General features: G+C 54.5%; 1 protein-coding gene across 7 annotated transcripts in view; it reads right to left on the bottom strand.

The window, feature by feature from the left end:
- Positions 1–542: 542 nt before the first annotated feature.
- LPIN1 (lipin 1) overlaps positions 543–27,672 on the bottom strand; it is a 129,930-nt gene continuing 102,800 nt past the window's right edge. For all 7 annotated transcript variants that reach the window (XM_062208965.1, XM_062208972.1, XM_062208969.1 and 4 more), the window contains 7 exons: positions 22,838–22,964; positions 20,705–20,853; positions 20,149–20,235; positions 13,579–13,731; positions 6,295–6,409; positions 5,808–5,911; positions 543–2,896 (listed from right to left, as the gene is read on the bottom strand). In XM_062208965.1, coding sequence (XP_062064949.1) covers positions 2,737–2,896; positions 5,808–5,911; positions 6,295–6,409; positions 13,579–13,731; positions 20,149–20,235; positions 20,705–20,853; positions 22,838–22,964 — 895 coding nt within the window. In that variant the 3' untranslated portion in view covers positions 543–2,736. The remainder of the gene's footprint in view (positions 2,897–5,807; positions 5,912–6,294; positions 6,410–13,578; positions 13,732–20,148; positions 20,236–20,704; positions 20,854–22,837; positions 22,965–27,672) is intronic.

Genomic DNA, 27,672 nt, shown 5'->3' with positions numbered 1-27,672 from the left:
TTGCAATGCGGGTATCTCTTCTAAGAGGGCTGTTTTGAGTCCCAGCTGCTCTGTTTCTGATCCAGCTCCCTGCTAATGCACTTGGGAAGGCAGTGGATGACGGTCCAAATGCTTGGGTCCCTGCACCCAAGTAGGAGACCCAGATGGGAGTTCCTGGCTCATGGATTCACCCTAGCCCATCCCCAGTCATTGCAACCATTTGGGGAGTAAACCCACAGATGGGAGTCTTTCTCTCCCTCTCCCCCTCTGTCACCCTTCCTTTCAAATAAATTTTTAATTTTTTTTTTAAAATCTAGTTAGGATGCCTGTATCCCAGTATACCCAGCTCTGTGGACGTTGGAAGACAGTTTGTGATGGCTCAAGTGACTGGGTCCCTGCCACCCATGATTGCATTCCCAGCTCCTAGCTCAGTCCTGGCCCAGCCCCAGCAGTTCAGGCATTCCGGGACTGAACCAGAAGATGGGAGATTACTACTTTCTCTGATTCTCTGCCTCGCTCAAGTAAATACTATCCAAAAAAAAAAAAAAAAAAAAAAGCCCAAATTTCAGCGAAGTCTTTCATCAGTCTCATTTATTATATTTCCTAGCTTTGAATCCAGCACAATACAATGAAGTTTACAGTGATTTTTATCATTGCACCAGCATATACAAATACAGACCAGATACTGTAAATAAAATATGTTCTAAGTGGTGAACTGAACCTACAAATTGAAAGGGAAATTTACTTTGAAAATGTAATCATTTGTTTCCAATGTACCAGGTATATTCTTTTCAATACACCAGGTATACACATTTTCCCATCCCACATGATAAGCATTTGACAACCGGTCACTATGAAGTGACCTACTTCCACTGGGCACCTCTGACATGTGTGGTCCGAACACAGCATTCTAGCATGCGGCCTTTGGGGGGGGGGGGAAGGTCGCTGGGTGGCAGTCATGTATACATGGATAAACCAGCTTGGAGATGCGTCGGTGTGGCCCCCAAACAAACCTTGTTGAAGCTGCAAGGCCGGCCTTAACACTGCTCAGTGGCCAGGGCTCACACTGAACTTGACACAGATCTGAGACTGTGACTTTCTGGAAGGCATGCCCTGTGTAGGCGTGCTGTGGTGTGGGAAGCTGAAGGTTCATCACACTTATGGGTCCACAGAGGATCAATGGAGAGGACAGGCACCAATCTTCAGGGTCAGAGCTCCTCCCGCATGCAGGGCAGAAGCCCTATGAGCCTTCGTAGGCCCATTAGTTTTATATTTAGCTCAGAGCAGTTAAAAAGTATTCAAAAATAACCTTGTGGCAGAAACAATTAATGTACTCTCTACAGGCCCCTGGGAGAAGGCCCAAAGAAATGAGCTACGGCAGGACTATGTCTCATTATTCTTAGCATCTCCCAAAGAGAATCTGCATGTACGTGCCCACGTAAACCCAGGCCCACGTCTGCCTCTCTGCGCGCCGTGCTGCCCGCGCAGCAGAGGCGCGCGCTGCCGACAGAGCCCACCAACTACAACGAGGCAACAACTCTGCGCTTTCTTTCACAGAAAGAGTAATGTTTCCTCCAGCTGTTCTGCTTTGCCTCCTGTGACTCGAACAGGGAAATTTAAATAGGAAAGTATTTCAGTCGGTCGAGGAAAACACTCTTTAGAAAAATAATACTTCAAAAAGTAAAGCAAAATCTCTTACCAAAATAATTCTCTTGCTTTTCACATTGTTCGTGCTACAAACAGAACTTGACGAGAGAATCACCTTCCATCGGCTTTTAAAGTATGTCACTCAAATTATTACTTACTCATCTGTCTTTAATTTGAGTGGAAGAGGCTGCTAAAAAAATCAATTACTCATAAATTCCAGTGTCTCAGATACACAGACTAAGCCTCCTGGGATAGTCAAACAGATAGCTTTTTAATACACTAACAACAGCTGTAATTGAAAGAATATGACCTAAAACGCTTGTTCGGTAACCCAACCAAAGCAACAAATAGCATCTACAAAGCATAGAACCCAGCTTCTTGAAACAAACTATTCTCTTACAACCAGCCCGGGTCTTCCGGGCACTCCCGCTGAGACCCGACGTCGCGCCCATTCGGCCACGTGACCAGAGCCAGGCCACGTGATCAGCGCCATGCTGCGAGTCCGAGGGGCCCGGCGCGCTGCTCAAGGGGCTCACCCTCCTTTCAGTTTAAGGCATTACAAGGTTACCGAGAGCTAGACACAGCGCATTCTAAATATAACGGCCGCCACAGGTGCATTAAGGCATAAATATCCCGGCTTGAGCCACCAAAAAAGAAATGGGGGGGCCACAGGCCAGCGACCTCGACGGCCATCTTCACAGCCAGAGGCGTGGCGGGGCTCCTCCCCCGGTCAGCAAACGCGGCAAGGGAACACCGCGGCCCAGGCCAGGCACACCCTCACGGAAACAGGCCCCCTGCCCTACCGAACACCGGCCCGTCCGGCACTGCTCAACTGTCCCGTGTGCAGCCATCAGCAAGGAGGTAGCGAGCGGCGGACGCCCACAATGCACAGCGGCCGCACGCGGACTTCCGGGGCAGCCCGGAACAAGTACTTCCGGGGCAGCCCGGGGCCTCCACGGAGGTTGCAGCGGCATTCGGCCTGAGCCGCCGGGCAGAAGAGCCTGTGGCTCCCCTCAATCAGGCTCGGAGCCCAGCGCGGGGTCCCCTCAACCTATCCTTTAATGGCGCCGCCCAGGCGGAGGCGAGGTGGCCGGAGCCGCGGGGTTGTTGCTACGCCGAAGCCGAGTGGACGTCCTGGTTCTCAAAAGGCGGCGGCGGCTCTCTCCAGTAGGTGAAGTTGCTGAAGGTGTCGGAACAGGGGAAGTCTGAAGAATGGCTTCTTTTCAGCAGAGGGAAGACGTGGTCCACCACCTCGCAGAGCCGCACGTACCTGCGGGGAGAGGGGCGCGGTCAGCGCGGCGCCCGTGGGGTGCGGAGGGCCCGGGACGTCGGGCCGGCCACGCCTGGACAGGCCCAGGTCCTCCCGGCACGGCCACTCGGCCGTCGGAAACCAGAGAGGGGCGCGAGAGAGGCCGGGCGAGGGCCAGGCCTGGGGCGAGCAGAAGCAGAAGCGACGGCGTCCAGGCAGGGCCTGGGGCGGCTCGCGGGCAGGCACACCTTGGGGGCGCCCACGAGGGTGCTTCCTGGGATTTGGCCATGGGTTCTGCAGCTCACTTGCTGCTCTGTGACCCCGGGAAAATGCTTGACCCCTCTGAGCCACCAACCCTGCACTGAAGGGGAGGGAGAGGAAAACTGCCATGGCGGGAGAGGCTGGCACGCCCAGGCCTCCCACTCGTCCTCAGACTCCTCCGTGACAATCACTGGGCCTCTCTCCAGTTCCAATTTGCTAAGAACCGAAAGGGGTTTTGAAATCCAAACTCCAAGAATTAGCGTGTTCTGAGGCATAAAATAACGCATGCAACAAGGACGAGTGTGTGTGTTTAATAAAGGGCCCCCGAAGGGCTTGGGAGAAGCAGCATGCCTGCACGGAATGGGGGAAATCTCTCAATAGAAAACCAAGAATTATGTCTTTCCTGGGGATTAAAACAAATAAACAAATTTTTAAAAGACCTGCTGGCTGTAAGGCCTATTTGTTTGAGGTTTGTGGCTATGGGAGGGGCCGTCCCCAAGGGCCGCAGTTCCCTGCCAGGCTGCCTTAGGCACCAGAGCCAGACCCGCTCCGCTCTTGGGCTCTAAGGGGCCTCTGGGTGACCCTGCACGGAGGAGCTCCTGGGCTGGGCAGAGCTCCCGGCGCTGACGCTCAGCGCACAGGCAGAGCCCTGGACTCAGCAGACATTTCAGAGGGTGGCCCCAGGCTCCAGGGGTAGGCACAGCCTGACACAGAAGGCCGTGCCCTGGAGCCAGCTGTGCTCCGGGGCCGGCGTTGTGGTACAGCGGGTTACACACCACCTGACACTCTCCATCCCATAGGACCACCAGTATAAGTCCCAACTGCTCCACTTCCAATCCACTCCCTGCTAATGCACCTGGGAAAAAAAGGTACAAGATGGCCCAGGTGCTTGGCCCCAGCCCCCACTGTTGAGGCCATGTTGGGGAGTGAACCAGTGGATGGAAGATGTCTCTCCTGTCCTCTGTCAGTCTGCCTTTCAAGTAAGGAAATAAACCTAAAAAAAAAGAGGGAAAAAAGGCTATACCCAGATCAGTGCCAGAGAGATGTGTGCTCCCAGGGAGGGGCAGAGAATTCCTCTCACAGGAACAGCCCCAGCTCCAGACCAGGCCAAGGGCAAACCATCGTAACTCCACAGTCAGTGGACAGAATGACCTTGGGGGCCTCCAGGGCAGGCTCTCTGAGGGCACACACATTGTAGCCACGCCTTCCACTTCTGTTTCTGGCCAGTATCCCATTGGCCAGTTTTTGACCCTACATAGAAACCCATTGGAACCTACAAACGAAGGTACTCAACAGCACTGACAGGGAGCAAGGAGAGGGAAGTCCAGTTCCTGCTGGGGCACCACCAGCCGTGATGTCTGTGGCCCAACACTGGCACCTGCTGCAGGACGAGCAGGATCCTGGCTCCATCCCCGCCTCACACCACACACCTAGAGCACTGCTTGGGCCCCAGCCTGATGATGGAGCAAGAGGCCTGCAGGGCATCCCCGGGGGCTCAGTATGGCCCAGGGCTATGCTATGTAAGCTGCAGAAGAATCCACCCAGGAGAGAGATCATCTTGTGAGTGAAAGTGTACCCCAAGGGAGGTTAAATCTCCTTTGTGGCCTTGTGGGCAGAGCCGCTGTCCATAATATCAGCGTCCCATATGGAAGCCTGTTTGTGTCTCGGCTGCTCCACCCAAGATCCAGCTCCCTGCTAATGGCCTGAGAAAGCAGTGGAAGATGACCCAAGTGCTTGACCCCCTGCTATCCACGTGGGAGACCTGGAGGAAACTCCTGGCTCCTGGCGTTGGTTTAGCCCAGCTCTGACAGTTGTGGCCATTTGGAGAGTGAACCAACAGATAGAAGATCCATCTCTCTGTCCCCCTCTCTCTCTAACCATACCTTTCAAATAAATGTTTTGTTTTAAAAAAGAATCTCCAATTTACCCAAAACCATCAGGGTGCAGGGAGCCAACCCATGGGAACCTGCCTGAACCAAATGCCCCCAGTCTGGCACCTCCAGGTAAAGAGGACTGCATAGGCTTCTGGGGTCACTCAGGCCAGAGGCTCCTTCTCAGACCAGACCCAAAGAAGTGCAGCTCTGATACAGACAAGGCAGGGTGACAACGGTCGGCCTAGGCTGGTGTCGCCCAGGGCACATAGCCCCCCACTCTGTAAGAAGTTAGGAGACTAAAGCGAGGGGTGGTAGAGCCAAGACTGATGCCACAGCACACTGGGAGGCCTCCAGAAAAACAGGCATCCGGTTCAACCCTCTGACCCAGGGAAACAGCTGTGACCAAAATGACAAGGGCACCACAATGACACAGCCGTGTTTCTGGTAAGAAACAGTGAGTGAAGTGATACAGTTTCTCGTCTTTAAATACAGCTCCACAGATTTCAGTGTGGTCACATTTCTAATTGACACTCTAGTCTTTCAGAGCTAACTTGGCAAATCTAAAGTACTGGTTTTCAAATTCATTCCATTCCATTCTGGTAGCGGAATCCAACCACTAGGCTTAAATTTTAGACCCAGAGGGGTTCTGTCTAAAAGTTAAGTTTCTGGACAAAATGCAAGGAGTTAAGATTCCTTATGGGAATGAAAGATTGAAAGGCAGGCAGGCGAGCATCAGAAGGCACGCTGCGGGCTGGAGCCGGCTGTGCGGGGAGCACACAGGACGGGGCCATACTCACGACGAGATGTTGGTCTTTGCGTGCTCCTGCACCAGCTCTCCTTTAGGGTTGACGGTGAATATTCTGTTCAGAGACACTCCTACTTGCTTGTATGAGTACACATCCTAGAGTTGGGGAAGGTGATTCATTAGAGAAAAGAGGCCACTGTAGAAATAGGTGCATATTTCTGCGTGGGTGTACTGTTATCAAGTCTCCATTAACCAGAGCGGGGCAGTCTAAGAGTATGCTTCCATGGGAAACTACTCAGTGAGTTCTCCTCTCTGGGCCTCAAACCCACTAGGTAACTTCAAAGAAAACTAGAGGCCATGAAACAATTTTTAATCTCCTTGTCATTAGAGTTGTAGGCAAGTAGCTATTTTCCAGTTTATTTCTTATAGGATGCGATTCTGGCTGTACACGTTATTCTAGGCTTTCAGGTGACTGCTCTAAAAAAAGTAACTTCCAGAACTTTCCAGAACTCTTAGTAGATACCCAATCTAGTACTTACCGCTGGCCGGTTTCCAAAAGCAGCATAAAAGGGTTCCGTATTTGGGAAAAACAGGTTCTTAATGTCTGTTAAACACTGGACTTTAAACTTTTCTGGCTTCTTTTCAATCACTTCTCTGTTAAAACAAACAATCAATCGTCAAAGAATCATTAGCATCAAACTAATTTTTAAGTCAAAGCTGCCTGGATTTCAAGAAAGCTTCCAGATCTTCCAAACTAACTGTGTGGGTTCCTTAAGCCACCCCAGGAAAGCACAACACAGCCAATGAATCTGTGTTTTCAATTCTCCCCACCAAGAAAACACCAAGGAGCAATCATTTCACCAAAGAGTTCTACTGGTCACCTATGGGACACAGAATTCCAGAGCAGAGAACGAGAGGGGGCATCTCCAAACTCACTTAATGAGGTCCACACAACCTTGAAAGCTCAGGGAGAACGGTGTGGGCTGCGTGTGGCCAATCTCACCTGTCGGTCTAGGCAACACCTCTAATGCAGGCACATAGGCAAAGGACAGCAACACACAGAAGCTGGGTTTACTCCAGGAATACAATGGTAATTCCAAGTTCAAAGTCAATTAAAGTCATGTAATACATTCTCGGATGAAAGAAGAAGAGGAGGATCATCTCAACAGATGCTACAAAGAGGGCATCTGATACAATTCAGTATCAGGATGAAAATGCTTCAACCGGAAAAGAAGGATACACGCAAAAATCCACAGCACGCACCTGTTAACGGTGAAGTGAAATAAAGCAGTGTCTGAGCACTTCACTTACAATGTGCTGCTGGTCTAACCCAGAGCAAGAAGGTAAGAAAAGAAAAGGTATTAGAAAGTTATTGGGAAAAAAATTATTAGGATTAGGGGGAAAAACATCATTATTCACCAAAAATTCCATATTTTTTAAAAAGCACCTGCAGATGAATCATCAGAATTAACACAAGTTTATAATGTTAATGTCAATGCACCAAAAAAATCAATGCATATACATCCACTGCATGTTCATGCATTAGAAACTGCAATCGTGTAGAGCACTTTAAACAGATTTTTGAAATATCAAATATCTAGGGATATACTTAACAGAAGATGTGCCAGACTTCAGAATTAAAATTGCATAACTTTATTAATATTAGAGTTGACCTAGTAAGTCAACAGACCACATTCTTTCTTTCATTTATTTATCTGAGGGGCAGAGAGATGGAAGAACAAGCGAGCACACAAGCACAGCATGCACTCCCGTCTGCTGACTCACTCCCTAGAAGCCAGCAATCGCAAGGGCTGGGCTGGGCTGCAGCCAGGAGTCAGGCACTCAACCCAGGGCTCCCAGTCTGAACCCCAGCAGTCTGGGCAGCACCTCACCTTGCCATCATGAAGTGTCGGGCCTCTGCCTGCCCTTCAATCCACGTCTCCCACATGCATGGCAGGAAACCAAGTACTTCAACCAGACCTCCCAGGGTCTGCATTAGCAGGAAACTGGAATCAGAAGCAGAGCTGGGGGCTGACTCCAGGCACTCCAATTATGGGATGTGAGCAACTTAATTGGCATTTAACTGCTGGGCCGAACGCCCACCCCAGACCCTGTTCTTGACCTGGTAGAGTATTATTATGATCCAGAGTCCTTGCAATTTTAATCAACTTGCAACATATTTTCACATGGTTTTATAGAATTTTACCCTAAAAGCTACAGAGGAGAACAAAGGGCAGGCGGAGCCAGGACATTCCTCATGATGGCAAGGTGAGGCCCTTCCAAGGTTACCAGAGTTAAGACTGGGGTGCTGTTCAATCCCACTCACCCTGGGACCGGCATAAGCTACCACCTGCAGTGCCAGCATCCCATGTAAGTACCAGTGCAAGCTCCTGTTGCTGCACTTCCAATGCTGTTTCCTGCTAATGAGCCTGGGAAAGCAGTGGAAGATGGCCACCACAACTCACATGGGAGACCCAGATGGAGTGCAGGGCTCCTGGCTTCAGCCTGGCCCAGCCCCAGTCATTGCAGCTATTTGAGGAGTGAACCAACAGATGCAAGACCTCTCTCTCTCTCTCTCTCTCTCTCTCTCTCTCTCTCTCTCTCTCTTTCTTTCTCTCTCTCTCTCTCTGCATCTCTCCCTGCCTCTCTGTAACTCAGTCTTTCAAATAAGTCTTTAAAAAAAAAAAAAAAAAAACCTCCTCTCACCCTGCGCCAACAGACAGAACAGACAGCCCACCAAACATCACCAGACACTTGATTTACAACTACAGTGACACTGCAGAGCCGCAGGGAGAGGACAACGTTTTCAGTAAATGATGTTTGGACAAGTGAAAACCAGTGGAGGAAACATAAAATGAGTTCCCACTCCTGCTTCACTCTAGCTAACTAAACCAATTCCTGGTAGATTACAGACCGGAATGTAAGCAGTGACACCTCAGGACAACACACAGGACACTGTCATTATGACTGTAAGCCAAGCAAGTCTTTGCTGTAACATACAAAAAGCACAAACCACAGCAGAAACGTTTGCTCCGTGGAAGTAAGAATGTGTGTTCCTCAAAAGCTGTAAACTAGAAAAAGATATTTGCAGTACTCATATAACATGTACACAGAATACATTACATGCTCTTCCAAATACAAAAGCAAACAGGAGAAAGACTTGAGCAGGTGCCTTGTGGAAGGAGGAGCCCACATGGCCGATAAACATGCGAGAAGAGGCATTTCACACCCAGCAGACGAGCACACAGGCACAAAGTCTGAAATGTGTCGGCAGGAAAGCGGCACAAACGGAACACTTATCAGCTGCTACCGGGTGCCTAACTTGGCTCACCTACTGCGGGAAGCAAGTTGGAATAACCTAACAAAGCTATGTGTGCGTGTACTCCACGGCTTAGCAATTCCTCTCCTCAGGACAAACCTTGGACCAACTATGCGTACGTGCAGCACACACAAGGAAAATCTAGAAATGTCTCAAGCATCCAACAAGAGTAGAATGGATAAACTGACAGGGTCAGGGGCGGACAACCAGGTACAACAGAGAAGTAAAAGCGAACGCATTGCAGTTGCACTCAGCAATCTTGGGAACATCACACCGAGTGAGAGAAGCAAGCTCCAGAACTCAGGATTCCTCTTCCGTGAAATTCACACATGTTCATCATGAAATACAGTGGTTAGGATTGCCCTGTGTGTGACACCACTACTGAGAAAAGCAAGGAATGATGAAAACTCGGGGACAGTGGTTACCACTGACAGGGCGATGAGAGCAGTGGGACCTGAGCTGAAAGCAATGTCAGGGTATTTCACCAGGCGGCAGGCACCCTGGGGGCCCCTGTGATAATCCTTCACCTCGCGTTCCATTTAGAAATATGCTCCTGTACCTACTCATTTAGACAATGATGTTGTTAGTGGGGAGGAAGAAGAGGATGGAGTACTCAACCAAGAGTCCAAAGACGCCAGGCCTGCTCCTGGCTCTGAGCTGTGGGCTCAGCATCCTCCTTACCACCAAAATGCAGGCTGTACACTGTACATCTCAGGACCCTTATGGATAACACGAGTGACTCTACGATTATGAATCCAAACTACAGTCCACCCGGGGGCACCATCCAAGTTTCACTGCCTGCTTCAGCCTCTCCCCCTCCAGGTTGCCTGGTGCCCTAGGTGGAGTGAGGACTTCCGGGGAGGAAGTGGCGAGGGCTGCTGGGAAGGTCCCCGGGAGCAGTATCCATTGCTCCCTGGCAGATCCTGTCTCCTTGGAGATCTGTAGTCCCTGGTCCCTGGTCCCCTGCCTCACCCTAGAGCAAATATTTTCCTCGAGCAAATGAGTCATTCACCCAAGTCACAAAGGAGCAGCCAAGCTACTTGAGGACGAATTTCTTCTGTCCCAGAGAGACAAAGGCCAGCTCTGGCCTCCGCTCAGCCCTGAGCCCGGAGCCTGCAGTCGCGAACTGCGGGGGCTGCTGTCACCCTGCCTATCAGCACAGTCCTCCCTGCCCTCAGGAGCAACGTTCTTTGTTCTAAAAGAGGGCCTGTGAGCACGGCCTGAGCAGCTCGGCCTCCACAACACACAGGGGAGGTCACGGAGAGAACCTTGGGACCCAACTCCACGTTTCAGCTTAAGGGAGCAGCTCCCCAAGAGCTGGGGTGTGGGCGGGTGCTCCCCGCGTCCTTTTGCAGGCTCAGCAAATAGAATCCCAGCATTTCAGAGCAGCAGGGACCCTGGAGACCTTGAAATCTGATCTGATCTGGCAGCCAAGGAAATGGCCTCAGGAGAGGGGAGACCTGCTCTCCCTGGTTCCCCACAGCCTTGGGAGAGGGGAGACCTGCTCTCCCCAGTTACCCACAGCCTCGGGAGAGGGGAGACCTGCCCTCCCTGGTTCCCCACAGCCTCGGGAGAGGGGAGACCTGCCCTCCCTGGTTCCCCACAGCCTCGGGAGAGGGGAGACCTGCTCTCCCAGGTTTCCCACAGCCTCGGGAGAGGGGAGACCTGCCCTCCCTGGTTCCCCACAGCCTCGGGAGAGGGGAGACCTGCCCTCCCAGGTTCCCCACAGCCTCGGGAGAGGGGAGACCTGCCCTCCCAGGTTCCCCACAGCCTCGGGAGAGGGGAGACCTGCCCTCCCTGGTTCCCCACCGCCTCGGGAGAGGGGAGACCTGGCCTCCCTGGTTCCCCACCGCCTCGGGAGAGGGGAGACCTGCTCTCCCTGGTTCCCCACCGCCTCGGGAGAGGGGAGACCTGCTCTCCCTGGTTCCCCACCGCCTCGGGAGAGGGGAGACCTGCCCTCCCTGGTTCCCCACAGCCTCGGGAGAGGGGAGACCTGCTCTCCCTGGTTCCCCACAGCCTTGAAGAGGGGAGACCTGCTCTCCCCAGTTACCCACAGCCTCAGGAGAGGGGAGACCTGCTCTCCCCAGTTACCCACCGCCTCGGGAGAGGGGAGACCTGCCCTCCCTGGTTCCCCACAGCCTCGGGAGAGGGGAGACCTGCCCTCCCTGGTTCCCCACCGCCTCAGGAGAGGGGAGACCTGCCCTCCCTGGTTCCCCACAGCCTCGGGAGAGGGGAGACCTGCTCTCCCTGGTTCCCCACCGCCTCGGGAGAGGGGAGACCTGCCCTCCCTGGTTCCCCACAGCCTCGGGAGAGGGGAGACCTGCCCTCCCTGGTTCCCCACAGCCTTGAAGAGGGGAGACCTGCTCTCCCCAGTTACCCACAGCCTCAGGAGAGGGGAGACCTGCTCTCCCCAGTTACCCACCGCCTCAGGAGAGGGGAGACCTGCCCTCCCTGGTTCCCCACAGCCTCGGGAGAGGGGAGACCTGCCCTCCCTGGTTCCCCACAGCCTCAGGAGAGGGGAGACCTGCCCTCCCTGGTTCCCCACAGCCTTGAAGAGGGGAGACCTGCTCTCCCAGGTTCCCCACAGCCTCGGGAGAGGGGAGACCTGCTCTCCCTGGTTCCCCACTGCCTCGGGAGAGGGGAGACCTGCTCTCCCTGGTTCCCCACCGCCTCGGGAGAGGGGAGACCTGCTCTCCCCGGTTACCCACAGCCTCAGGAGAGGGGAGACCTGCTCTCCCTGGTTCCCCACCGCCTCGGGAGAGGGGAGACCTGCTCTCCCTGGTTCCCCACAGCCTTGAAGAGGGGGGACCTGCTCTCCCCAGTTACCCACAGCCTCAGGAGAGGGGAGACCTGCTCTCCCTGGTTCCCCACAGCCTTGAAGAGGGGAGACCTGCGCTCCCTGGTTCCCCACAGCCTCAGGAGAGGGGAGACCTGCTCTCCCAGGTTCCCCGCAGCCTCATGAGGAGCCAGGTAGGATCAGAGCAAGAAGGCCTGATTCCCACTCCCGATCTGGGCGCACGGCCTGTTCCTCCAACCGTGCTACCTGCAGACCCCCCGGGTGCCCTTCCTTTCCTCCTTTCCAACTCACAGCAAGGCCGTAGGCTCAGCACTGGGCCCAGCTGAGCTGCACCTTGCTAATGATGATCGCCGGTACCCGCGGCAGGCATTCCCATCAGTCCGGACAAGCCTCAGGACGGCCAGCAGGAGCACCTCTGTCTCTCAAGAGGACATCCAAATGGTGGGGTTTTGTTGTTTTGAGTAATTCTTCAAAGGGAAAAAGTAACACATCGTGGACAATGATATTTAAATACTGAAATGAAACGGATCACATTCGATTTATTTCTCGGAGTAGGATGTCAGAGTGATCCTGTGAACTTGTTCCCTCGCCTGGCAAAGCTGAACTTGACATACGCTGAGGAGAGGCCTGGTCAGACTGAGCAGAGCTAGGAGACGCATCTCCAGTGGAATCTGGATTTCTGCGGCGCTCTGTGCTGCCAAGACAGCTCTGAGGACTTGAAACACACCAGGTGTCGCCTACACTTTCACCCCAGAATGCACAAGTTTCCGTGTGAGAGCTCTTACTACGGTGGGGGGTGGGGGTGGGGGACTGCTGCTTGCATGCAATCACGCAGGGGTATCAACCTGTCCCTGCCCTAAAGACGACTCAAGAATCCACACGGCTCTTTGATCCACCGAGATCTTTCTGCTGTTTGCACGGCTGGCAGCAACAAGCAGCTCCTCGGCTCCTCAAATCCAGGCAGACTCGTGCCAAAGCCTTGCCCAGGTCTCACAGGGAAGGACTCAGCACCTGTGTCCAGCAGGGACCCATACCCTGAAGCTGACCGTGAAAGATCGTGTTCCGAGAGGAGTCAGCCGTGGGGAAGCCCCACCCCGGGACTCACTGGCCCACGGGCAGTCTGATCGCACTGGCTTAAACAGGCAGGAGGGTGATGGGAAGAGGGCAATCAGCAGTCAGCTGGTGGTCCACGGGGACACCATTCAGGTCAAGTGACCTGGGCAGCAAGGCCAGGTGGACGTGGTGGTCGGTGGAGGGGCCCCTTACCACAGTCTAGGTTCCCTGCGAGAGGAGGCATGAGTGGATTCTCCAAGGGCCATTAAGACCCAGCCAGGCCATTCAGGGAGATGGCAGGGAGAGGGCCCCAGAAATGGGCCAGCAAGTGCACAGGCACCCGGAGGGAAGACCATCTGCAAAGTGCCAACGGCTCAGTAAGAAGCAGAAATGTGACTGGAGCGGAAGTCAGGGCCGGCTGTGGGGCTGGGCTTTAATCTGACAGCCGTGCTGAGCCCATGAAGGGTGGTGCTGGGGGCCAGGTCTGCGCTTTTGAGTTTTAGATTTTTTTTTTCTGGTGCCCACTATGGTAGGTGGATATGGGACAGAGGAGCCCAGTTCAGCAGTGTTTCTTGCAAAACTTGCGATGAGGAAGACAGAGGGCCGGACAGTCCCCGAGACCCCTGTGTGGGGAGCAGAGGGCGGGCGCCGTACCTGTGGAGGGCGGAGAAGAGGCTGCTGGGGCTGAGCAGCAGCGGCCCCTGCGGCAGCACCGTGCCCCTCTCGTTGACCCAGTGCAGGTAGCCCCTCGTCATGTCTGCCATCCCGATGGCGCGTGCGGAGCAGTAGAGGAACTTATAGCCATTCCTGAAAGACAGACAGAAGCCCCCAGTCAATGACATCACGTCTCGGTTCCACGAAGAACGGCACTGGTGCAAGCTCCCCGACAGATGAAAGCCACAGGCTGCGAACCCTTCCTTCCCACTGCCATCTCCACACTCCTCGTGAGCAACAAGGGAATGTCTAGACACAGCTTTCTCCACAATCAAAGTCACTCCCCACACCTCAGCAAACAGCAGTCCCGCGAACCCAGGCGGCAGGCCGGAAGCTGGGGGCCTCCTGGGTTTCTGCCGCTCCTCACAACCACCCCACCCCTCCCCACCAGCAGGTGCAACAGCTCCGCCCCAGCACGTACAGCACCGCCTCCACGCCACACCCTGGTCACAGCACCACCAGCCTCGGTCCCACTGCTACAACAGCCCTGAATCCCCTTCCCTACATCCAACAGGGCTCTGCACAGCACCCGAGGGCACTTAAAAGTACCATCTGCTCAGGTTCAAGACCTCCCGGGGCTTGCTCTATCTCCCAGATGGAATCCTAGTTCTTCACATGGCCAGTAAGCCTGCGAACCCCTTTCTCTGCCAGCCCGGCTGCCCCACCCCTCTCTCCTGGCCACCTCACAATATCCTCGCTCCTCCCCCTGGCCCTGCTCACTTCCACACCACACTTGTTAGTGCCATTTCTCTGCCCACAACACCATCCCCGGTTGCTTCCTCACCACATCTAGGTCTCTGCTCCAATCTCTCCCCAGGAGGGCCCTTCTCCCACCCGTCTGCCCAGAAACACACACTGTCTGCCCTCAGCCAGGCGCGGGTCCTTGCTCTGCCTTAGTTTCCCACATAGCATTATCGCTAGTATTGGGTCACAGCACCTGGTCACACCATCTCCCACATCAATCCGTGACCACAGGGACCCTGTCTCGTTCCTGGCTGTAACTCCAGTGGCTCAGCTTGGGAACATGTGCTAAGGGAGCAAACACTAGCCATCCAGCCATCCACTTCCTAGCTGAGTGTTCCACTGTGAATATTTCATGGTGGCCAAAGGACCCATCTCTGCAATTGCTTAACACTATGTTCTTGAAGACAGGAAAGTTTTAAAACAAAAAGCATCTAGAAATATCAGCTTGTTTGGAATACAGGCGTGCATCTGAAAATCAAGTAACCTTTTGAATTAAACATCTTATTTTAACTGTCTAATTAATGCTATCTTTTAAAAAAAAATCAGTATTTCTGAGTACAGCTCTTCACATCAAAGCCCTAAAAGCTGCCACCTGCAGCGGTCTGAGATGCTAATTCTGTTCGAAATTTGATTTTCAAATACGATTTCATCGTTGGATCCTGGCACTGAACTGCTGTCGCCATGCGAGCATTCTGCTTCAAAGGCCACCAGGAAATCTAACGTGGGGGGTGGGAGGGGAGACTTGTCAGTGTCAGAAGCAATTACCCCTACAGAGCCTCACCCTCTCAATGAACACTCCCTGCAATGCCCACATGGGCCCCACCCACTGCTCAGGGGGTGCCCCTTGCAGGAAGACGCTGTCAGAACGGGACCCAGTGGTGGGATGTGGTCACAAGAGGCACAATCTGAGGCTCTTTCCATTGTCTCTCAACTACACTCACCGGGCACTCCTGTACCCAGCCCCACAGTGGCCCCACCCTGCAGGGGCAGGGAGTGTCGAGGGAAAAACCAGCCACATGGAAACAGGACAGAAGACAAGCAGATGGGGATGCACGGCAGGAGGTGCCCACGCAAAGGGTGCCGCAAACACTCGAGGTTTGCCCTTGGTCCTCCACTGTTCTTGGAGATCGGATCAGGGCTCCGAGGAGAGACCCGAGCATGTAAGCAAGGAGCAACAAGACTCTAAACTCAGTTCAATTCCGCCTCTGGTCCCAATCCCTGCATGTCTCTGGACACACTGGTCCCAGTGAGATTGGCATTTCTTAAGACCTCATCTCAAGGCCCAACAAGGCCACATTACAGCATGTCGGGCAGCATCTTCAGCCGCCACCCCCTGAGTGCCAAGAGCACACCCCAGTCGTGATGACCTAAACACTGCCAGACACTGCCGTGTCCTGGGTAGGGCCTCTGCTGTAGGAAAGGGACTCCAGGGTCCCACCTGCAGACCCAGGAGGAGGACACCACCTGCCACCCTGCGGAACAAGCTCCACGTCCAATTCAGACTTGTCTCAGCTGGCCTCCGGGACCTCCGCCGTCGGGCTCTCACCTCTCCCGGCTGCATCTTCACCCACCCTGCCACCACCCTCTACAAGGAGCCTCCCGGCACTGAGCCCACCCGGCACTGGCTCGGCTCTGGCCTCTCCTCTGCTCCTGCTTCCCCCGTGACGAGCATCCTCCCCTTCGGAACTCCACCCAACCAGCAAGACTCAGCTCCAGTGTCGCCTTCCCCGCCAAAACCCCCTTTGACACCTCTGGCCAATCACAGTTAATTTCAGCTCAGAAACTGCCTATAAAACCAACATCTTCTCATTGTCCTTATCTGCCACTACCTATTAGACACTGGTCTCCTCCCACACCACCACAGCTCCTTGAAGGAAAAGACTACGCAGCATCACTCATTACCAGCTTACATCCCTGCACAGTCCCTGTGCACAGAGCCTGGCTACCATGGTCCCCGTGCATGGCAGGTGTGCACCCCAGAGCCTGGCTAAGCTCTGAGACTTGGCCTGGAAAAGCTACACACAGCAGCAGAACACACACTCATGCACTTCAGCCACAGCCAGGAGCAGAACATGTCTGGGCTAGCGGTGACCTGAGGGACCATCTGATCTAACTGCTCACTAAAGAACAGAAAAAACCACAGCTCAGAGTGGGCAGCAGACTTGGCCCAAGGGCACTGCATCCAGGACGCAGGCCCGGCTCCCAATCAGACCTTCTATGCACCATATCACCCTATCCTACTGGCACACAGCGATGACTTCAAGCAACTCAGAAGAATCCAGATGAAAGCAGAATTAAAGAAAAAAAAAAAAAAAAAGAGCCCAGCAAGTGAGCTAAGAGTTTCTTCCCAGTGGCAAACCTGGCCTAAGACGCCACAGAATGAATCTGTAGTAGTCATGTTCGGTAAGTATGGAGACATTGACACCTGGTCAGATGACCGCAAAGATGTATATCTCCAACTAGGTAGGAAAGTGGAGCAATTGAGGTGAGGAGGTAGCAGCTGGCTCGAGTCACGGCTTCTGGCCTGGAACAGCTCCGTGAGGACTGCGGCACCTGGGCCAAGCATCGAAGGCTGCACAGACACTGCAAAGCAGACTGCAGGCGAGGGTAGGCTGTCACCCTGCATAGGCAGGCAGGGAAAAGGAACACAGGCGGGGCAGAGGAGGAAGGCCTGAGAAGTCCCCTACACGAAGCAGCCAGCACCAGCCGGAGACCTGGAACTGCCACCCCCAGGAACGCGCACTGCTCCTCCTGTTAAGTGCTGAGCGCAGAGGCCCTGAAGGCCATGACCAAGCTGTAGCCAAGAAGGCTGCTGGGGAAGCCCTGACCATCGCTGCAGGCCACACGACCCGCCCGTCTGGGAGCCACGGGCAACAAACACCCGTGGGCACACAACTGTTGGGCTCCAGGTCATGTCACCCAAGACTCCTCCACCAAAGGACACAGGATTCTGTGGCTTTCACGTGGTCTACACCAGCCAATCCAGAGCAGGGGCCATCAGGGTGATTTGGGAAGCTACACAGCTTTGTTTTCAGGAGGATCTCCCTTCTGGGAAAATCCAAGTAAGACACAAACCAACACCCTCCCCCACAAAAAAAGAAGAAAGAAGAAAGAAGTGACTATGCTCTTCAGTGTAACACCAAGGGGGCAGGAAGAGACTAGGTGGGTAGCAGACTTGGCCCAAGATGACTTAGGCTGTGATCTGCAGGGTATACTGACCCACAAGGGTTTCTTTCTTTCTTTTTTTTTTTTTTCTTTTTATTTGACAGAGTTATAGACAGTAAGAGAGAGAGACAGAGAGAAAGGCCTTCCTTCCGTTGGTTCACTCCCCAATGGCTGCTATGGCCAGCACTGCGCCAATCTGAAGCCAGGAGCCAGGTGCTTCTTCCTGGTCTCCCATGTGGGTGCAGGAGCCCAAGCACGTGGGCTGTCCTCCACTGCCCTCCCAGGCCACAGCAGAGAGCTGGACTGGAAGAGGAGCAACCAGGCCTAGAACCCAACGCCCATATGGGATGCCAGCGCCGCAGGCGGTGGATTAACCAAGTAAGCCACGGCGCCAGCCCCAGGTTTCTTTCTTTCAACTAAAAATAAATGCACTTTCCAGTGTCACCCAAGTTGCAGCACTTCCTGAGTGCATTAATCTTTCTTTTTTTTTTTTTTTTTTGACAGGCAGAGTGGACAGTGAGAGAGAGACAGAGAGAAAGGTCTTCCTTTTGCCGTTGGTTCACCCTCCAATGGCCGCCGCGGTAGCGCGCTGCGGCCGGCGCACCGCGCTGTTCCGATGGCAGGAGCCAGGGGCTTCTCCTGGTATCCCATGGGGTGCAGAGCCCAAGCACTTGGGCCATCCTCCACTGCACTCCCTGGCCACAGCAGAGAGCTGGCCTGGAAGAGGGGCAACCGGGACAGGATCGGTGCCCCGACCGGGACTAGAACCCAGTGTGCCGGCGCCGCAAGGCGGAGGATTAGCCTGTTGAGCCACGGCGCTGGCCTCATTAATCTTTCTAAAGGAAAAGGCAGCCGGGGGAAGGGGCCTGCATGTTTGCCATCTGCAGCAGTAACACTGGGAGACATTTTCCCCGGGCGAGTCAGCACTATTGATTCCATCTTCCCCCATGCGCGGCCGATGGCCCGGCAATCCCACTTGTGGGAACTGACTTCTGGGCGGTATTCCCTCAGTGTGTGTGTGGCCACCTCACTCGCACACACAGTGCGTACCATACGCATGGCGTGTCAATGCTGGTTCCAGGGACTATGCAAGCATGGGAAAGCACCGACATGGGAGCTGCTCATTGCAGGACACAATGGGCGCAGCCACGAATGACAGCTCTGAACATCAGCTGCAAAGAATAAGGTAAATCTAACAGAAGGAGACAGAAGGCAGGATATGTAAATGCGTAATGTGAGGGCAAGGGAGGGGGTTGGAATTGAGTTTTTAAAGTACAGCAAGACAGAGCCAGACTGTCCACGGTGCTCCACCAGGAGGGAGTGGACTAGCTTGGTGGTAGGACGGGGACCTTTGTACTTTCAAGTTTCTGTGACCTTGGCCTCTTTTGTTTTTGTGTTTTATGAAGCACGTGTAACTTTTCTAAGTTTTCAAAGGTGAACCATAGAAAACTCAAACCCTAGATGAGCCAGACCCCCAAGAAGAAACCGAAGCTCACGATCCCACTGGGCTGTGAGGTCCTCTCTCCACGACACTGCTCCCCTGCAGCCAGCCACTGTGTCCAGTTCGTGAGAACCCCAAGCCCCAGCCACAGGCCTGCCACCTAACAGGCAGCCAGTGCACATCGGGGAAAAGAATGACTAAAGGGTAGGTCATCTATTCCATTCTCGTGTGTCCACAGAGTTCCAGAAATAGCTTTGGCCCATTGCCCACTCCCTGGGAACATGCCAGGCTGCACATCACGGGACTGAGTCTCATCCTGACATTCACCCTGAGTGTAATTTCCCCCCTTCTTTGCCCAGGGAGAGATGGGGCTGTCCTGACTCAGACCTAAGCTCTAAGCTCCACGCATCCAGGAGGCCCTGTGTGGGTCAGGGCGCAGACCCTGTGAGCCAGTGTGGATGGAGAAGAGCCCCTGGAGGCACGGCATGACCTTGGAGTCAGGCAGCCCAAGGTCAGACAAGCTCTGCCTTCACAGCTATGCAAATATGAGAAGTCACTGCTCCTCTCCGAGTCAGTGTCACTCATCTACACGCACGCTACCTCGACCCTCTTGGCGTTGATGTAAAATTTCAGTGAAGAGGCACGGGAGGAGCCTGACCCACGACAGCAACTTGGGAACTCATCTCCCAGCGAAGCCGCCACTGTGGGCCCCCTGGTGACTGCTGCTCTGTTTTAGCACTCACCAGCATGTTCCACAGGTGCACACAATCCTGAACAGCTCCGAGGCCCAGCACCGCCAATCCTGAGACTTCCACAGAATCTGCAACCTTTCGGCCTACAGGAGATTGCTTAGCACGTTCGATACCCCTCACCCCCAGCCCCTTCTCCACCTGGTCACCTGCCGTGGCTGGGCATAAATGGAACCTCAGTCGCAGCCTGGACACTGCCACCTTCTCTCTCCTAGTGACTGCTTCATTTCCTCATACCGAATTCAAATTTGGAGGTGCCCGGATGCACTGTGTGTGCACCCAGCGCTCTCCACCATCACCACCCACGCCCACGTTGGGTGCAGCCCCCTGAGCAAGCCCCATGGAGCCTGGCAGACCGGTTCAGAGTGTGTCGTCACCAGCAGCGCGTGGGAGACAGGACACTGTACTTACTGGCTCACTTTATGGTAGAGCTTGGCGATGCCCTGGTGGGTCCAATCCTTCCCAAGTGTGGGCAGAATGTGGCCAAGAGTATCTGATCTAAATAAAGACAGAAACAAGAAAAATAAAATGAAAAGGTCATCACATAGGGGAAAAAAAGTCCATTCAGATTCATGGCCTCCTGCGCAATGCCTCCCTGGGTGGAAAGAGCCAGGCTCAGGTCATCACACAAGGACGCTCAGGGAGCGAGATGGAGCCCACAGAGGGCACCTTCTCCCTGATCACCTGCCCCAGGCCCTGTGCTGGCCGGTCACTCAGCTAAGGCGCTCATCATAGGCACCCAGGAAGGAGGCCACACCCCAGACAGAAACAATCAACGACCGAGCCCTGACTCCGGCTGCCAGGTTCAAGGAACTAAAACCACGTGAGCAGCTCTGACGGCACCAGACCTGGTACTGCCAAGTCCCCTGCTGCCACCTGGGAGGAGTGCGGGGGTGCCAGCTCCAGGAGCAAGGGCCCCCCCGTGGACGTGGAGAGAGCTACCATGGCCCAGGTCAGTAGGACCCACCTTGTGATGGTCCCGTCGATGTCAGAGATGATGACCTTGTCGTCCCAGTTCCACAGGTAGATGGTGCCCTCGCAGCGGCAGGTGCCTTGGTACTGCGTGGTGACGCTGAACACCACGTCGTTGGGGCCGTTCTTCAGCTTCAGGCTTTTCTGAAACATAAACACTTATCAGTGCACCTGACGGCAAGGCCCAGGGCGGCGGCAAACTGAACTCCGCTCCACGGCAGGCAGATTCGAACTCTGATAAAGATGCACCCTGGGGAGGGAATGTCATTATGATCTTAGCATTGTATCTACAAATCCCACTGCATCTGTGAAAAATGAATTAAAATTTTTTTTAAAAAAAGTAAAACAATAAAATAAAATAAAAACGCGCCCTCCCTGGGGCCACGGTGTAGGTAATTCTTCCTTTTCCATTTCTTGCTTGAGTTCTTCTGGGGCTAGGTGGACAACCTGAGCCTGAGCTCCCTCGGGCCCTGGAGGGGGTTCAACCACAGGCTACCAGAAGGGCCTGACCTAACAAATCATCGTCTCAGAAAAGGACACGAGGTCCTGGGCACAAGGAGACACGAAAGCCGAGGGTGCAGAGGCTTTCCTACGCCACTGTTTCAGTCCTTGCTTTGCGGACCCAAATCGGACACCAGAAGCTTCCGTAACCAGCCACCCCGCTCCTCGGAGTCACACCAAGCTCAGCAGGAAGGACTGCTCCTGGCTGCCAGGATACCCTGATGCAGCGGCCAGGGCCTCCTAACAGCCTCCTTCGTGGGCCATACAAAATTCTCAACTTAAAAATCAGCCTGTCGCAGATTTATCGAATTTTGGCTCCCACCTCTGGTGGCCTGGGCAGGGTTGGATCAGATGATTCCGTGGGGCTTACCCATCCCATGGGCCGGACGTTCCTGAACCCTGCTTCTGGTGCATTCCGACAGAGTGCCCATGGCTGCGGGGCTGCCTGTGTCAAGGGGGACAGTGACACCAGGCAGCAGGGCCCCACACGTGGCCGCTGTGGTCTCTGGGCCTGCAGGCTGGCTTTCACCATTAAACACCACCACAGCCATGCCATTCCTACCACCTCTTAGGATACATGCTGAAGACTTTATTCACATAAGAGCAGGGGTGTTTGCTCACACACTGATCACGGCTTCAAACAGCCTTCAGGGATGGAAAATGGTAAAATGGTCTTTACGGGGCTGGCACTATGGTATAGCTGGTTTATGGGCACTGGTTTGAGTCCCGGCTGCTCCACTTCTGATCCAGCTCTCTGCTATGATCTCAGAAAGCAGTAGAAGATGGCCCAAGTCCTTGACCTCAGAAAGCAGTAGAAGATGGCCGGAGTCCTTGGGCCCTTGCACCTGAATGGGAGACCTGGAGGAAGCTCCTAGCTCCTAGCTTCAGATCAGCACAGCTCTGGACATTGTGGCCAATTGGGGAGTGAACCATTGGATGGAAGACCTCTCTCTCTCTCTCTCTCTCTCTGCCTCTCCTTCTCTCTCTGTAACTCTGACTGTCAAATATATAAATAAATCTTTTTAAAAAAATGGTCTTTGCACATCTTAGAGGTCTTCAGAATGTAGACAGACAATGTGTATTATGAAAAAACTATGCATGGATTTCAAATTTTTTGCACCAAAATAAAACTTATCTTTTAATTCTGCTTTCCACGAACTTCCTGAAGCACCTCACACACACACAGAAAAGGTCGCTGTGACAGACAACGCCTTTGCTCCCTGAAATTCTCTCCATCACAACCTCTTGCCCCCCACCAACAGAAGGGACTTCACACGAAAAACACCCCGGAGAGATGCCGCCGTCACCACTCGCATCTCGGGTTAAACTCGTTCCACCAGGCCCCTCCTCCCCAGCTTGAAAACATGGTGAGAAAAAGGCGGCAGGCAAAAGGGAAGCCACAAAGAGGGTCCAGCCCAAGTGGGTGCTGAAGTCAGGGGGCAGAGGAGGGGAGCCAAAGTGAGGGGTCGGAGGTCACCAGAGAGTAGCAGGTGCACCGTGAAGAGAAAGTGCCAGGTCACAGAAGTGGGAGATGCATTGCAACATTCACGCCTGTCTCAGAGGCTGCACGCCGGTGACCACGGGGTGGCCAGGAGCCGGCCGTGGCCGTGGGGAGACCTGGACTCACCAGCTGCTCTGACGTGAGCCGCAGTGTCTTCTTGTAGCTGACGCTGGGCAGGAGTGGGAGGTGGACTGCGTTCGACGGCTTGGCAGCTGTGTGCTCCTCATCACTGGAGGATGACTCGTGCTTTATTCTGGAACACACAGTGATGTCATCGCCCATCAGGAGACACATCTGAGTAGCCATTAAAAGTGCATTAGCCCCAAAATCAATGACCAAGTCCGCCGGGCCTCTCCCGAGCACTGTCTCTGAGGCGCACGGCTACACAGCGTCAACCAGTGGGCTCTGCCTGCACCCCTGACACATCTCCCCGCGTGACTCACACAGGGCTGCCTCTCCCCGCTCACCTGCCTACCCACCAGCTATCACCACCCCGTGTCAGTCCAACAAGCCACTCTTCTTGGTGATGGTGCCACTCACCCCAGCCCCAGGAGACACTGTCTCTCTCTACCTCTCTTCACCCTTGATCTGGGGCCGCAGGTCCAGCCCCAAAAGTCTACATTTCTACAAGGCCAACCTCATCAGCTCCCCACACGAGTGGACTCTGTCCAAATAGGATTCCAAACAACTAGGGCACTCCCAGGATCTATGCACACGTGCCAGGAAACACAGGACAGGAGCCTGGCAGGCTGTCTCACGAGCAAAGAAGAAAGGACCGTGCCACCTTGCCCGGTGCCCTAACTCCTGCAGCCATTCCTGCTCACGGGGCTGCAGTGCAGGGGGCATCGGGCCCAACTTCTTCAAGCAGTGAGCAGAAAGCAGATGCACAGTTAGTTGTCCCCTGCCATGTTTAGTCCCCAGGACAGCAGTACTAGGGCTGTTTCCCGGGGCCACTAAGAATGTCTTCCCTCCTCTATATCAAGTGCTTAGTACCTGGTGTAGGCCAAAGAGAAAGGCTGAGGCCACCAAGCAGGCATGGCCCTGGCCCCCAGGGCCCCACCTTCCTGCAAAGCTCCAGCTGGGCACAGCCCAGGTTCCGGATTCGCACAGGTGGAGCTGTGGAGCTCACGTTTCTTCAAGAAGGAGGACCTGCAATCCAGGACCACTCGTGTGCACTCCTGTGTGGAGCCCTGGCTTTTCCCAGCCCTGGAATGAGCTGCCGCTCATTGGGGGAATGGAGCTCATTCACCTACACTCACTCGCCCCGTACCAGCCATCAGTGACACCGCCAACCACCCGGCCTCTGCTCTCACGGCCTTTCCCCTACGCGGCCACAACACGGTGACCTGGGCTGGAGATGCAGATCGGGCCATCGCTGTGACACCGCCCTGGAAACAGGTGACTGTGTCGAAGGGGACACATGGACAGCAGACGCTGGCACCCTGGCAGGGCCAGAGCAGGGCTGAGGTCCATGTGGATGGAGTGGCCCCGTGTCACCGTGGGCTGATCCCAGGAGGGGCAGAAACGGCCTAGCAGATAGCATGGCGAAAAAAATCAAGGTTTCAGCCCCAACCTGACGCAGGCTACGTGACCTGGGGTAAATCACTTCCTCTTCTGTCAGCCTTGATTTCCTGATCTTAAAATGCAGATGCACAAGCTGTGTCGCAGGCACAGAAAACTTAGGTTGCAGGCAAGTAGCAGCCTGGAAAGAGGTGGACCGAGTCCCTTAAACGGCCCCCAAACTGGAGAATCCCCCCCCAGGCCTCAGTGGGCTTGACACATTCAGAAGGAGAGTCCCCCATCATCGCCCCTCCACCCCTCCTGGACTCCTGAGGCTAACGTAATCCCGTACAACTCTCACTTTATAAAAAACAAAAGGGAGGATGTTAGTGAAATGGCGCAGTCCGTGTGGCGCCACCTGTGCCTCACTCGCCATCTTGGGCTCTGGCCCGCAGGCTCCAGTCCTAAGCCCCAAGGCCCAACAGTGTCAGCTCCACCCCCACCCTAATGGGATTCGCTGCTCTTACTTCCCTGCCCCCCCCCCCCCAGCAAAGGTTTAACAGGTCCTGTTCCTGAACAGGTGGCTCTCTCGCTCTCTCTCCCTCTCTCTCCCTCTCTCTTGATCTCTCTCTTACGTTCTCCTTCTCTCTCTTTTTTCCCCCTCTTCGGCCCTTCCCTCTGGTCTGTTGGGTTTCCCCACCAATAAACCCTTTCCCTTAAAAAACAAAAAAGGAGGCCGGCGCCGTGGCTTAACAGGCTAATCCTCCACCTTGCGGTGCCAGCACACCGGGTTCTAGTCCCGGTTGGGGCGCCGGATTCTATCCCGGTTGCCCCTCTTCCAGGCCAGCTCTCTGCTGTGGCCCGGGAGGGCAGTGGAGGATGGCCCAAGTGCTTGGGCCCTGCACCCCATGGGAGACCAGGAGAAGCACCTGGCTCCTGGCTTCGGATCAGCGCGGTGCACCGGCCGCAGCGCACTGGCCGCGGCGGCCATTGGAGGGTGAACCAATGGCAAAAAGGAAGACCTTTCTCTCTGTCTCTCTTTCTCACTGTCCACTCTGCCTGTCAAAAAAAAATTAAAAAAAAAAAAAGACGGGCAGCGTGACGAGTGGAGGAACCTGCCCACATGTGTTCAACTGGGGAACACTCTCTTTGTCAACTGTCCCAAGATGCCCATCTCACAAGCCACCCTTCAGGCAAACTGCACGGGCTGAGAATGTCCTGATGCTCGGCTTGGGAACAGCCAAGCGTCCTGTGGTCCCCTCACTCCCCTGGGGTCTCCCCGCCACCACCAGGGCAGGCGACAGTGACCACAGCACTGTCCACAGTGGGACCAGGCCTGCGAGCCGGCCCCTACCAGCGGCTACCACACTCTGCCTTTCACACTCGCACTTGGAGCCCCGGGCCCATCTTCCCTGAGGTCCAAGACTAGCCCATCCGAGAGTGGAGCAGGCAGACACCCTGCCTTTGGCACTCAGGATGTACCAATGAGGGCTGAACAGGCGTCCTCCCAGGGACCAAAGGGCCACCCTCCCGCTGGGCCCACAGCCACCTGTGCCATACAGCACCTGTGTGGTCGGGCTGTGCACTCTGGTTGGCCTCCCTCACAAGGCCATCATGAGGACTAGATGGTGAGGACTAGATGGGCCAGAGTCATTCTTACCCACATGTCATAGGTGGAGACAGTGAGGAGTGGATTAATTTGCCGAAGACCACACAGAAGGCTGTCTTATGGCATCGCCGCTCCTCCGCCCGCTGTGCCCCCTCTCCTGTTTGGAAATGACTGCCAGGACAGGGAGGGTACTGGCAGGGAATGCTGGGAGTGCAGCTAAGCCCCTCGCGGAGACTGTGGTTCTGTACCTTTGCTCGTGCCCCTCCCAGGGAACAACTATGTCAGCCTCCTCCTGGCCCACCTGGGCATCACCATCTCGGTGGCCCTGTGCTCAGACACTGGGAAATCATTTACTGAGGCCAAAGGATCCTTAAGTGGGGGCCAGGTTGTGGCCCAGAGGATTAAGCTGCCACCTGCTAACACCGGCCTCACATATGGGTACCTGCGCGAGTCCTGGCTCTTCTGCTTCCAGTCCAGCTCCCTGCTAACGCACCTGGAGGGCAGCGAAAACGGCCCAAGTGCTTGGGCCCCTGTCACCCACATAGGAGACCCAGATGGAGTTCCTGGTTCCTGGCTTTGGCCTGGCCCCGCCCTAGTCGTGGTGGCCATTTGGGAAGTGAACCAGTGGGTGGATAATATCTTTCTCTCTGTCTCTCTCTTTTTCTTTCTCTAACTCTGCTTTTCAAATAAATAAACACATACATATATATATATATATATATTTTTTTTTTTTTTTTAAAAAGCCCCTGAGTGACAGAGCCAGGGCTCCAAAGCTGATCTGCTGGTTCCAGCGCCTGCCGCTCCCACCCGGCTGCTGCCTGGCCTCGCAGGAGTGAGAAGATGCTCACCGCGCATGTACGGCTTCTGGGCCGGTGGATGGCACACACTCAGCCTGCGTCACCTGCAACACAGCCGCCTCCTGCTGGGCCCACTCACAGCCAGACCCAGAATTTCCAGGAGGAAAAGTACCTATCACTCTTGGGAGCCCATCGCTAGAGAAGGAGCCAGAGACGGAGAGTGAGGAGTGGGCCAGGAGCACCGCGGCCCTCCTGCTCTGGCCGGGGTGCGGACACATGCGGGCACAGGCAGAATGCAGACCACCCAGGAACCAGGCCTCCCTCTGAGCGCTTCCCGCCCCAGAGCCACCAGTGCACCCAGAGCCGTGCGCAAGGCACCCAGCGCTGCACGCTCGTGTGCACCCTGTCTGTCTCCAGAGGACAATGAAGAAACCAGATGCTTTCCAGGTGCCACCAATGTGGATTTCTGTTTCCAACCACAACAAAAAAGTCTAAAAATAAAACTGTTTAAGATACAGAGCCACGTGGCCAGAATCAGAGGGCACGCAGTCCATGCCTGCTTCTCCTACAGGTCAACAACGTATTAGGAAAATGTCATCGGGTCTGTGACAGTGCAGTGACATTTATGGCGTGCCTACGTGGTATCAGGAAGTAGCCTGGCCGCCAAGACACAGAAACCATCCAGTTATAGCTCTTGACGGCGTTTTCTGTCTGCTCTGTCAGAACTGCAGTCCTGGGTTTTGTAAGCACAGAAACACGGTGAGGTGAGGGAACAGGTGAAAGACGCCATCAGTGTGCACACAGGAATCGCCGTCATGATCAGTGAGGCGTGGCAGAGTCACGCCAGATCCCATACCCGATCAACCGGCAGACAAAACACCGGCGATACTGATCAGCATTGTGCAAATCTAATCTCTCCTGTGCTGAGTTAATATGAAGCCATGGCTTGGACACCTAGCAAAGTATCAGCTTAAGTCCTAGTGTGTTAACTTCCAAGAGAAAGGCAAGTTACTATCACATTACTAAGTCACTGTCAGTGCTATTATGTGTCATCG

This window comes from Lepus europaeus, chromosome 13, assembly GCF_033115175.1.
Source record: "Lepus europaeus isolate LE1 chromosome 13, mLepTim1.pri, whole genome shotgun sequence".
Taxonomy (NCBI): domain Eukaryota; kingdom Metazoa; phylum Chordata; class Mammalia; order Lagomorpha; family Leporidae; genus Lepus; species Lepus europaeus.
Note: the sequence above shows the minus strand (reverse complement) of the source record. Positions and strands in the feature narration are given on the sequence as shown.